This window comes from Balaenoptera ricei, chromosome 6 (assembly GCF_028023285.1).
Source record: "Balaenoptera ricei isolate mBalRic1 chromosome 6, mBalRic1.hap2, whole genome shotgun sequence".
In the NCBI taxonomy this organism is placed as follows: domain Eukaryota; kingdom Metazoa; phylum Chordata; class Mammalia; order Artiodactyla; family Balaenopteridae; genus Balaenoptera; species Balaenoptera ricei.
Genome location: NC_082644.1, coordinates 114,477,355 through 114,489,501, shown reverse-complemented (window position 1 = coordinate 114,489,501; position 12,147 = coordinate 114,477,355). Strand labels below are relative to the sequence as shown.

The window sequence follows — 12,147 nt, the reverse complement described above, 5'->3', positions numbered from 1 at the left end:
TTGGGGCTCCCCCAAGCTGAACAGAGATTTTCTGACGAGGGACACTTGCTGGCTCTCTGATTCCTGTGAGTAGCTGAATTCCAGCCCCCCAAGTGCAGGCATTAGAACCCCAGCCCCCCGCCAGCTGCAAAGGTCTCCACACAGTGCCTTCTCTGAACTCTGCTTGCTGTGCTGACTCTGAGAGCATTCTTTATTTCTAGCACATGGTGACTTCCCTTTCTTGGCTTCTGGTTCAGCTTTGCTTCTTGATTTTTAATTTGGTTTATCTGTGTTTGTGTGTTTGAAGCAGGCAGTTGGGAGGGAGGGGCTTTCCCCCTCATCACCCCGTCTACCATATTGCCTCAAAGTCCAAAATAAGTCTGCTCAGAGAGTCTCCTGGCACTCACGATCACTTCCTGGAAGGAAACTCTGATTTCAGACACGCCAAGGGTGAGCTGTCAAAGGAACACAGGAGCAGAGGGCTCCGTGAGCAGGCATAGGAATGTGGGCCCAGGGCTCCAGAGACAGCTGGGGCGAGAGCGAGGAGGCAGCCACCACCGGGGCACAGAGGACATGGATGAAGCTCTCCAAGCTGGGGAGAGGCCCCACAGGACAGGAATCGGACTGGGGAAGGCGAGAGCTGGGTCAGAGCCTCGCAGCACACTTACAGCCAGTGGGTAAGAGGGACAAAAGCAGTCAGGGAGGAGCCAGCTGTCAGAACGGCAGGAAGGGAATAAGCCAAGCAAAGAGAGAGTTTTCAAGAAGGGGGTGACAAAAGTTGTGGCAAAGTCAAGGAAGACGAGGGTGCAAACATCCGCAGAACTCATAATTCTGAGAAGCAGTGCAGGCAGGGCTGCCAAGGAATGACTGGGGGATGAGTAATCGGAGGCTGCAAATGTCAGTTTCCTCTCCCTTCCCTCCCCCACCTCGCCTCCCACCTGAGACAGGCAGCCCATGCCCGTCACCACTTTCTCAACGACATCAGAGGGGCCACTGGGGCCCACATCAGACACAGGGAAGGAGAGGCACTTCCCGCATGAAAGACTAAAATCCAAAATACGTGAACGCCACACATCTGCCTTCCTGGGATATTTGCTCAACGACCCTGTGCCCCCAGATGCCTGAAGTGAGAGCCCTGCTCCCAGGAGGGTTCCCCTTCCAGGCCACCACCCTGCAGATCAGGCCGCCTGACCCACCGGCTGTGATTTCCTCCCTGCCAAGTTCTTCAGTTTTCCCTTTGCTGCTACAGATGAGTCAAATTCTCTGGATGAATTCAGTAGGAAAGAGCAAATCATAATAGGAACGTGCACAGAGCAAGCAGGGTGTGTGTGTGCGTGTGTGTATATGTGTACACGTGATGAATAGCATACAACTGTAATTAATGAGCGAATCACCCATACTCCAGGAATTCCATACCCCCAGGTCACTCCTGTATAAGTCAGGCTCTTCTTGGGACCACCCTGATCAGAGAAAAGTTTTCACCCTCTTGCCAGCTGCTCAGGCCCCAAACCTCGGGATCGTCCTCCAGTCACTTCCTTTCTTCATCTCCGACATCCTATCCGGCATAAATCCTGCCACCTCTGTCTTCAGAATGCCTCCCCTTTCAGCCTCCTTCTCTCCATGTCCACTGCCACCTCCCCGATGCTAGCCAGCATCACCTCACTCCTGGATTCTGCCCTAACCCTCTAACCTGGCCTCATTTCCACTCTGGCCCCCCTGCAATCCCAATTTGCTATTCAAATAGTAGCAACACTAATTTAAAAAACAAAACACAAAAGCAACGCTAAAGCAGATCATGTCTGTCTCCTGTTTAAAATCCTTCACTGCCCTCAGAAGAGAACCCAACTCCTCTCTGGGCTGAGCCCTTCCCAGACGGCCCCGCCGCCCGCCCACAGCACCCTCACAATCTCCCCCAGGCCTGCTGCGCTCCAGCCACACTGGCCTTGGAGTTTCTTCCGCCGTGGGCTCTGCACTGGCTGTGCCCTCGTCTTGGCGCGGCCGGCTCCCTCTTGTCACTCAGGTCTCAGACAGGCCTTCCCTGCACACCCAGTCAGTCCCTATCGCATCCTCCTCTTTTGGTCTCCGGCATCACTTTTATTCCTATCTGACAGCCCTTGGTTCATGACTTCACGCATTCAACAAACATTTATTGACCACTTCTTGCACCAGCCAGACTAGGCACATGTTTATTCTCCCACAAAAACGTGTCTGTCTCCCCTGGATAACATAAAAGCCCATGAAGACAGGGGCCTTGACCATAGCCTCGGGGCCTGGCATGGAGCAGGCGAGGAGGTAGGTGTTCAATAAGTATCTGATTTGCAGAATGAATAAGAGCCACACAGTATGTGTGCTCAGGAAATCAGAATTGGCCAACAGGACTCCTTGCTTAGGTCTCATGGCTTTGAGGCAGCCAATATTCCAAAGTGGGCCCAGTGCTGGGATAAATCAGACCCTATCTGTGTTTTTCCAGGCCAGCAGAAGGTGACTCCCTCCCTGTTTGTGCATCTAGCCAGCATTTATTATGGGCCTACTATGTGCGAGGTCAGCCTCTGTCCTGTCCCAGCTCACCCAGCCGCTGGTACTCAGCAGCCAGCCCAGCCATGGACAGGCCGACAGGCTGCCCTGCCTACCAGCTAATGACCAACTGGCCCTCACTGAAGGCCATCCATAGTGAAACCAAGTGGCAGGTCTCTTCCCACACCTGTGACCCCCTTCCATCCAGGTTTCCCAGATATCCAGGGTTTCAATGCAACCCCAGCGACTGCACTCAGGGAGCTGGTCATACACTGTCCCCAGGGGCCTGTGTGCCAGCCTCACTTCTCCAGCCCCACTTCCCAAGCAGTGTGTGTGCCTGCTTTTCCCTGCCCTGTGCCCAGCCTGATTCCAACATCAGGTTCCATCATAGACAAGTCATCCAGCAAATGGCCAAGAACATGGACTATGTGTCCATCAAGGCAAAGCTACATCACATCGGCTCTGGCACTCATCAGCTCCGTGATCTGAGACAGGCCACTACAACTCCGGGAACCTCAGTTTCCTTCTCTGCAAAATGAAGACTATTAAAGTACTGACCTTTGGGGCTGCTACGGCTGGTGTGCCTGCTCCTCCCTGCTCTGCAGGGCCATGAGATTTCACCAGTCCCAGATCAAGGGACAAGTGGGGGGAGGGGAAGCGGCAATTTTTTGGCAGCGTTTCAGTGGCTAATCTCATTACTGGGAAAAGAAGTAGCAAAAGAAGGACACAATTCAGCACAACAAACATATACAATTCAAATGACCAGTGTAAACTCAGTCGTTTGGGATATGGAGAAAAAATCAGACTGCACCAAGAAGGAAGGTGATCAAAGGGGGAGGAAGACCTGTAAACAAAACTGCAGAGTAGATGCCCTGTGTGCTCTGTCACAATAGGCGTAGAGAGAGTGTCAGGAATATAGTGGCATCGTCGATTCTACTGGGCTGGGGGGATTTGGATGAAGGAGAAAGATGGGGGATTTGGATGAAGGAGAAAGATGGCGAATTTGGCCCCCACCATTTCCCAAGTGCTCTGCACCAACCACTGTCCTTGGACTAACAGGACAGGTGGGCGAAAGGGGAGAGTCTGGTCTGAAACAGGCTGAATGGTGGGTTTACCCAGAACAAACAGCTCCCCACACACGACCTCGGAGACGTCATGCTGAATCCACACGGTGTGTATCACCTCCTCTCTCCCTGACACAGCCTTTGGCAGTTGCCATTCTTATCTCCTAGGATGCTGCATCTCCCCACCTTTTGCCTTGCTAAGTGGCCCTCTGTAACCAAGGAAATAGTCCTGGCTCTCAGCCCTTAGGAGGCAATGGGAGATTTCTCAGAAAAAGAACAGTTGTTGTTGCCCGGGGTCCCCCGTCCTTTGGTGACGCATAACCGCAGTTTCCTGTCCTCTCCGTGGCTCCCGCCAGCTAGATGCCAAAGTCAGCGGCCAATCCCAGGGGACCCGAGGAGCAGCGGAAGCCATGGACTAACCAAGGAGTAAGTGGCCAAAAGGCAACCTTCAAGGCCTGGCTGCAGCTCTCTGGCTCTCTGGCTGTGTGTCCCCTCCCTGGGGCCCTCCTCTGACTTCCCTTCCCCAGATCCAGGGACAAGCAGGGAGAGGGAAAACAGTTCTTTTCTGGCAACATTTCTGTGGCTAAGCTCATTACCAGAAATTAATGGCAAAAGAAGGGTGCACTTCAGAGGCCAGCAGCCAGGCCAGCAGCAGCCACAGCCAGAACAGAGGCTCAACGGCCTGGGGCAGCACCCAGAGTCTGCTGATCTCCCCTTTAAAGTTCCTGTTGGAACACTGTGTATAGAGGAGACAAAACAATAAACAGGCCCGCTCTCCTGTTTTGACTGACAAGGCATCATGAGAACTGTCCTTGTTGTGCTCCGTGGGGTGTGGTGGGTAAGCGTGGGGACTCCGGAGCCAGACTGCTCCGGTTTGATTTCCGCTCTGCCTCTTAGCTGGGGAACCCTGCATAAGTCATCCCACCTCTCTGTGCCTCCTCTTGACGGTGGGTAGCTGTCAAGAGGAAATGAGGGGACTTCCTGGGCGGCGCAGTGGTTCAGACTCTGCGCTCCCAATGCAGGGGGCCTGGATGTGATCCCTGCTCAGGGAACTAGATCCCACATGCATGCTGCAACTAAGAGTTCACATGCCACAACTAAGGAGCTGGCGAGCTGCAACTAAGGAGCCCGCCCCCGCGACTAAGACCTGGCACAACCAAATAAATAAGTAAATAAATAAATAAATTTATTTTTTTTTAAAAAAAGAGGAAATGAGTTAATATAGGGAAAGCTTTTAGAGCAGCGCCTGGCAAATCTGTAAGGAAGAACAGCTGACCCACGTGGCCTGGAAGGGAGTTAGGTGAGGAAGCTCATGCTTTCAAACGGGTCCTGGGTGGATATTTCATTCCAGGCTCTCTGAGGAGCTGTGGGAGATTTATCTTCATTGCAGCAAAGACCCATCAATGGCAGTGATGATTTGGCCACCCTGGCACAGAACTCTGCCGAGCCACATGGAGCTGGCCTGGATGTTGTTCTGGCCCAATGCTGCCCCACCATCCTGGGCAAGGCACAGCATCCTGAGGAGAACGCTGGCCAAAGCTCCATGGATGGGCCCTGCCCATCCCTGAGTGGGTAGCATCTCTGTGCAGGCCCCTCATGCTGACTCCCTGCTGTCCTCACTGACTGTGCCACTTATGGGGTCACCGAGAGTCCCCGTGTTACTGACAGTAAGGTCTGTGTACCGTGAGATTCATCATTCCTTCTTCTGGGCCCACACAGAGCTCCCAGCAGTCCAAGAAACAATAGCAGCATCTAAATGATGGAAAATTCATTTGAAAAACAATCTCCAAGCAACTTTTGAAAAAAGCCTCATGGCTCAGATGGACTCAGGGAATCACAGGGCTGGCAGCAACCACAGAGACCAGTGGCTTCCAAACTTGCTTTGACCTCCAAAGCCACTGCTCAACTGAAGTTCACCCAGAAGCTCAGGACATAAAACTGATGCAAACAGAGCTGCTCTGGCGGAAACTGTGCTCTGGAGATCTGCTTGGTGCCCTCTGTCCTCTCCCCCAGCCCCTGCTGGCCCCAAGTCAGCTCCAAAGAACCCCTGGGCTCCACAAAGCACTAATGGAGAACCACAGATCCAGGCCAACCTCCTTAAGTAGATACGAGGAGACGAGTCCCACAGAATCACTCTGCACAGACGGTGCCTGAATGAAGACCCAGTCTTTTGACTCCAGGCTAAAACCTCTCACTCCACTTTGCTATGGCTTGATCTATGGAAAATTGCAATTTAAAGAAACAAGGCTCACTTCTGACAACCTACAACACAATCCCTAAGTATTTTAAAGGCCCCTGAACTAGCCAAGTCTGAAACAGAGCCCAGCCCCGCAGACTGGCAGAAAGAAGTTCGGAAGTGAGTTAGTTGCAGAAGCACAGCTGACAACTCCATACAGTTTCCTTCAGTTCTGTGGGACATAAACAGGTCTTGAAAGGCTTGGGCTGTGTGGCTGTGAGAGACCCCAGACCAGGCGGGCCAGGAGGTGAATGCTAATGAGCGATGGAAATAGCAATGACTTCCCCCGTCAGGCGCGGTGCCAAGCTAAGGAGGATAAAGAGGTTTGAGATATTTTTAAAGTATTTTTACAGCAGAAAAACTTTCCTACAGACTCAATTATATAACTATCAGACTCCACCTCTGAGCTGAAATTATCCATGGCCTTCAGGAAAAAAAAAATTATTTTTCCCTACATGAGGGTCACAGGTTCCTCCAAAGAAACTCGTAGCTGTACAGCCAGCAGCCCAGCGCAACTGCAAACCAGCAGCCCGGAAGGCTTCCCAGGGGCAGTTTGGAGCGGAGGGCAGACGTCATGCCACTGACCCCGCCATCATACATGATTTTGTCGGGTCCAGAAGGGTCCCCAGCCACGCCGGCTTCCTCACAGCTTCCCTGTCCCAAAACGGGGCTGAGGTCACTGAAGGAGAGAGAGTGGCCAGGGGACACTTCATTAACCCACAGTCATCCTCCGTCGTTGGCAAAGGGCAGACCGAGAAAGCCTTCTGGGGCTTAAGGAATGGAGAACTTCACCAAAGAAAGGACAGCCCAAACCAAAGGAACAGACTTAGGAAGATTAACTTACAGCCCAGGTTTTTGTCAGCCTGAAGATGGGTGCACTTTGTAATGCTGACACCACAGACATGAGAGAATGAAGGTTGTTGAGTTCTAGAAGTTTCTGAAAAAAAAGATATGGAATAGATTATTTTGCTGCTATAAACAACAGAACAAAAACATGCTCAAGCGTTACCAAATATTGTCATATTTGTGAAATTCACTTATACTTAAAAATATCTCATGTAGAAAATACAGTTCTAGGAAGTTCACAGAAACCATATGCTCTTTTTCTTTCAGATTGTCAAAAGGTGAGTCTGCATCTAAAACATTTGCAAAATTTCGTAAGCTGACTCGTCTGGCTGCTGGACAGAAACATGGCTCGGGATGAGGTTTGATAATGTCCTTTCTGTTCTTTTTTTAGATGAATCTGAACTGTCCCAGCAGGCCTTTGTAAACGGAAACCTCCGCTGTGCCAACAATATCAACATGGGTCTACTGCGATTACCTTCACAACCGGAAGCGGGAGGCTGAGGAAAGATGTTATCAATCTGCACGATCCCCTCAGCTGGGAGCACGGAGCTCCAGCTTCCCAGCCACTTGACCATGCTTCTCTGAACCAGACCCCAAATTAGTGAGAACATTTGGATTTAATTCCATCTCAGACAAGTTCCTTACCACGGAGGGCAACAGAAGCAGACACAGGTGAGGGTGAGCACAGAAAAATGTAACTGCTCTGCTCTTGGTTTTATGCTGAGGGAAACCTGCCAATAGGACCCGGGTCCCACTTCTCACTCTCAGGAGTCAGTGAAAGTTGTGTAGCCGGCAGGCTCCACGGAACCAAGAGGCCAGGTTCCAACCCCGGTTCCCACTACTGGTGTGTCCTGTGGCAAGTTACCTAAGCCTTCTGAGCCTCGACATCTTCATATTTAAAATGAGGAAGGTAATCACAGCACCTCTGCTGCGTGGGACGGTGCACATAAACTGCTAGACCAGTGCCTGGCACCCGGGAGAGCGGGCAGTGCGGCGTGGGCTGCTGTTCTTTGTCAGGAAGACTTGTCCCCAACCCCACCCCACCTGCGTGTTCCCACAGCAGCCTGTGCATTTCCTGAGCCCACTGGACTGTATTTGCTTGCACCTGCCCCTCTCTCACCCTGGACCGTGTGTTCCCTGAGAGCCGGGATGAAGCGGTATCTACCATCATATCCCTAGGACCTAGTACAGCACAGAGTAGGGCTTAGTAAAATGAACAAATCCACGAAAAGCCCTTATGCCTAGTCCTCATGGCTCTGTTCCTACCTGGAGATTTCTCCCTTACCACACAAGCTAATACTGCATTTCATACATCTCGTAATATTCCCTAATCGTTTGCTGTGTGCAATAATAGATTCTCTGAGTGAGCTGAATTTCATCCTTTGTATCTGAATGGTTATGCCTGTCACAGAATTTCTTTTAGAGGTGAAGGTTCTCTGGGAGATTATCTAATCCACCCCTTTCCCATTTTATAGATGGAAAACCAAGGCCCAGAGAAAGGAGGAGGCTCGAACGAGAACATACCCAGGGCACAGCGCCAGCATGACGATCCACCATCGGAAGATGGCAGAGCTTAAGGAGGAATCGTTTTGGATCCCTTGGGTGGGGACTGGAAACTTCCAAACTGAAAGCACCAGGTGGGCTGGAACTTCCTCCCACTTTCTCTCGTGGCCCAGCACGAACTCACCGAGAGCAACAAGTATCATTAAGCCCAGCAACAGTTCCAGGCACTTCAGAATGCACAGGACGTAAAAGTGTCCACGCCCCTAACATACTTAGAGCTGGATGAACACAACCCCGCCATGAGGGGCAGCAGAGCAGCTCCCCTGAAGGCAGAGAGACACGCTCCGACTGACCGTGGGGCCTGGGCGTGGACACCCACCTCTCTAAGCCTCCCCTTCCTCCTCCGGAAATGGGATAATAATAATGTGAGCGTCAAATGCAATCATTTCTGTAAAGCAGCAGCTATGGCGCCTGGCCAGAGAGGGGCCGCAGTGAAGGTGAGCTGGCCTAGGACCTGGGTGGGAAGACAACGCGCGCACACAAAGCGGGCAGTGAACAGACAGGACGGTGCTCCGCTGAGTCAGGCGAGCCCCGTGGTCGGGAGCAGTGGACTGGGGGGAGCTGGCAGGGTTGTGTAAGAGGTGAGAGTGGTCCAGGAAGGCCCGTGGGATCACAGCCTGGGCTGGCAGAGATGAGGGAAGAGGAGGGGAAAGTGGGGTAAAGACGTGAGCCTGGTGCCCAAGAACCGGCAAGGACCAACCCTACCAGGGCAGGCCCAGGGGGCGGGGGCGGGGCAGCAGGGCCCAGGCCTCAAGCGCAAGATGGGGTGGGGTGAGCTCTGCTGACCGCGAACAAACTGTGCAGGATGTGATGGTGTCACAACCTCCGATACTAACTAAAAGCCATCAACCCCCAGCGCTGGCTAAATCTGAATAGGAGGATGAATGGATCCCAGAGGTAGCCGCTGGGGCCTCGTGGAGAGTCTGTGAAAGGCCAGCTATAAAGAGTGGTTGGCTGCCAAAACCACAGGGCGGAGGGCACCTGCCTGTGCGAGCACAGGGGCTGGGAGGCCGAGCAAGCAGCCAGGCTGGTCCCACAGCTGCCTCTGCCTGGGGAAGCTGGGTCAGAGTCCCATGTCTGAGCCCTGCCCGGCTCGTCCAGAGCAAATCAGCTCCCAAAGTACCGAGGAAACACCTTTTTGCGACAAAAAAGAAAGGAAAGGAAGGGGAAAAGTAATAATAAAACAGCTTACCTTGGCTATTTTCACAAAATGGCTCAGGATTTCTGCCCTTATTTTTAAAGTCTGTGCTGTTAGAATTTCTCGTACAACCCAAAAACTGACCTGTAGAGTCAAACACAGACAAACACACACACACACACACACACACCAGAAAAGTTGTTAAATGCCGGACCAACCAAGTTACCCCGCCCACTACTTCTATGGGATTTCTAAGAGGTTGGGAGACTGAGAGAACAAACCCTAGGGTTGCAGGAGGTTGAGGGTTCCTTTATGACACCCAACCCTACAAGTGGGTCCCATGCCATCAGCACCAGCTCTCCAACACGCATAGTGGTGCTGTGAGAAATAAGTACTCCCATCATTAGCCAGGGGACTTATTCGGCCTCCATCGACATATGGGTCTCCCTGAAGGTGCTTCAGGAAATTTTGAGATGTATCAGACAGGATTCCTGCTCAGAAGGATCCCAGTTATGGGGAGACGGATGGATGGATGGACGGATGGACAAATGGCCAGACAAAGGGATATGCATGCTGGCAGTACCACCTATGAGATCCATATCCACAGCCAGACCCAAGGCAAGAAGGACTCACCTATATTCGTACAATTATAACAAATTTCATTTTCTAGGAGAGGTTTGCCCAATAATTTAAGTGATACAAAAACATCTCTCAAAGTTCTGTAAAGCAATGCAGGTAAAAGGGCATGTTTTTCTGGAGACAGCATATGCCAAAAGGATATACTGGTACTTTTGGTTCAGAATATCATTCACACTTGACCATCCTCGAGCCCCTGAGTCCTTTGGTGGGAACAAGAAAGTCATCCACCAGTGTCTAGTTGACTCACACGATGCCTCAATGAAACAAGAGGAGCTTCATGCTAAGAAACACTGGGCAGTGGTTTGCTTTCCTGTTTATGTTTCATGACTATAACAACAGCTCTATGTGAAACACGGATGCCCAAGAGTGCAATGACAACCGCAAAGAAAGGAAGAGAGATGGGCAGAGAATGGGGGAGACGTGGAATGAAAAGGAAGGCTAAGCATCTAAAACCTCTAAATTTTACAAAGACTAAAATAGTTAAGGATAGTCCAGAGTTATCAAAGCATGTTTACTGCTGCAACCAAATGTCTTCCCTTTACTGAAATACTGTCACTTTTCAATGAGAAAACAAGAAAAGATTAAATCACCAAGAATCAAAATTTGGCTTCTTATATTAAGCAGGAATATTATAGAAAAGTTTTCTCTGTGTAATTACCTGTGGTTGCCTCCAGGACATGCCTGGGTTTCCATAGAATCATTTTTTCCAAGGAGTTGCCTAAAATTAAGTTCAGACTCAAATGTTACTAGCCAGTTATGGAAGAAAGATTTTCCATATAGCAAGATTTTTTTCTAGGTGATATGCCCATAAACCTTATATTTTAATACATGCACACTTTTATGCCACATAAATCTCAAGTGTGATAGTTTATATGTATAATTTAATAGATTCTTATGTGTCCAAAAAAATCACACCTATTTAAAGCAAAATTACGGAATGTGGCAGAGTTGACTCAGGTGGTGTTCAGAGGCAACTCTGGATCAGTTCACTTCAGCAGACTTCCATGAAGCCCTTACTGTGTGCTCCAGGCACTGCGTGTCCAGACCTGTCAGTCCAGAAACCACTGTATTAAAAGGCAGCTGGTGATCATGGCCATCAAAGAAGTTCAAACCAAGTGAACTGGAGTATGGGGCAGGTAATGAGAAAAGAAGGCCTCGTAGAGGAGGTGGGCCCTGAAAGATGGGTAGACCCTCCACAGGTGAGGAGACGAGGGAGAGCTGAGCGGGCAGACAGGACTGGTGTTGCAGGCGCCCCGTGGGGTTGGGGCGGGAGGGAGACTGAACTTAGAAGGGAAGGGGGTCTGGAGAAACAAGGGGACACTATGCTGTGCAGGGAGAGTTCCAGAGGCTTCTGAGCACAGGAGTGACAGGATAGACCCTTTTGCAGGAGCAGGGACACCCATCAAGAAGCTGAGGCGATGGTCTAAGTGAGAGACGGGAGGTCTGAGCGAGGGCAGTGTTGAAGGAGATGGAGGGAAGGGGCAGAGGAGAGAGACATTACAAAGGGAGAATCAGCATGGTTTTAAACTGTTTTAATTCCGTTTTTTAACTACAAAATTTAAGAGAAGCTTAATGCAGAAAACAGAGGGACAGAGATAAGCACAAGAGACAGAAGTCATTTGCAAGCTCGTTCTCACATACAGACCCCCGTGATAAACACTGTGGTATGTGTCCTTCTTGGAACATATGTTTGTCATGTCTCAGAATATATATTTGTCTAGTCATAGAACATGTTTCTCTTTTTCAATTAAATTCGTATATATTAATCATACTATCACAAGAATTTTTATAAATATATAAGAATATCAACATATTCTTTAGCAGCTGCCAAGCATTTCATCTTAGGGATGTCTCATCATTAAGGAACCTCCTACTGTTGGGTGGCTTATTTCGTATTATTTTGTTGTGATAGACAATGCTGTGGTGAACATATTTATACATATATCTTTATACATTTTTAATTAAGGTCTGAGGATAAATTCCTGGAAGGTGGAGTGAATAAAAGTATGTGCACCTTTTTTCAAAAGTATATATTTAAAAACTTGGCCTCCAAAAGCTTTGTTGATCCATAAAAATTGGAGCAGGCTAATACCAGTTATTACAGCTCTTTTTTTCTTTACTAACCTAGTGGACAAACTAATGTCTCACTGTTTCTATTTTGCATTTCT

The 12,147-nt window shown here is 50.0% G+C and overlaps 1 protein-coding gene across 25 annotated transcripts in view; it reads right to left on the bottom strand.

Annotated features, from left to right (window-relative positions):
- The window catches only part of RALGPS1 (Ral GEF with PH domain and SH3 binding motif 1), a 286,233-nt gene that overhangs the window by 168,651 nt on the left and 105,435 nt on the right, over positions 1–12,147 (bottom strand). For 24 of the 25 annotated variants that reach the window (XM_059925655.1, XM_059925657.1, XM_059925635.1 and 21 more), the window contains 2 exons: positions 9,395–9,484; positions 6,638–6,730 (listed from right to left, as the gene is read on the bottom strand). In XM_059925655.1, the coding sequence (XP_059781638.1) occupies positions 6,638–6,730; positions 9,395–9,484 (183 nt within the window). Of the gene's footprint in view, positions 1–6,637; positions 6,731–9,394; positions 9,485–10,637; positions 10,700–12,147 lie in introns of those variants that run through there. The other variant, XM_059925654.1, reaches the window with a different exon arrangement.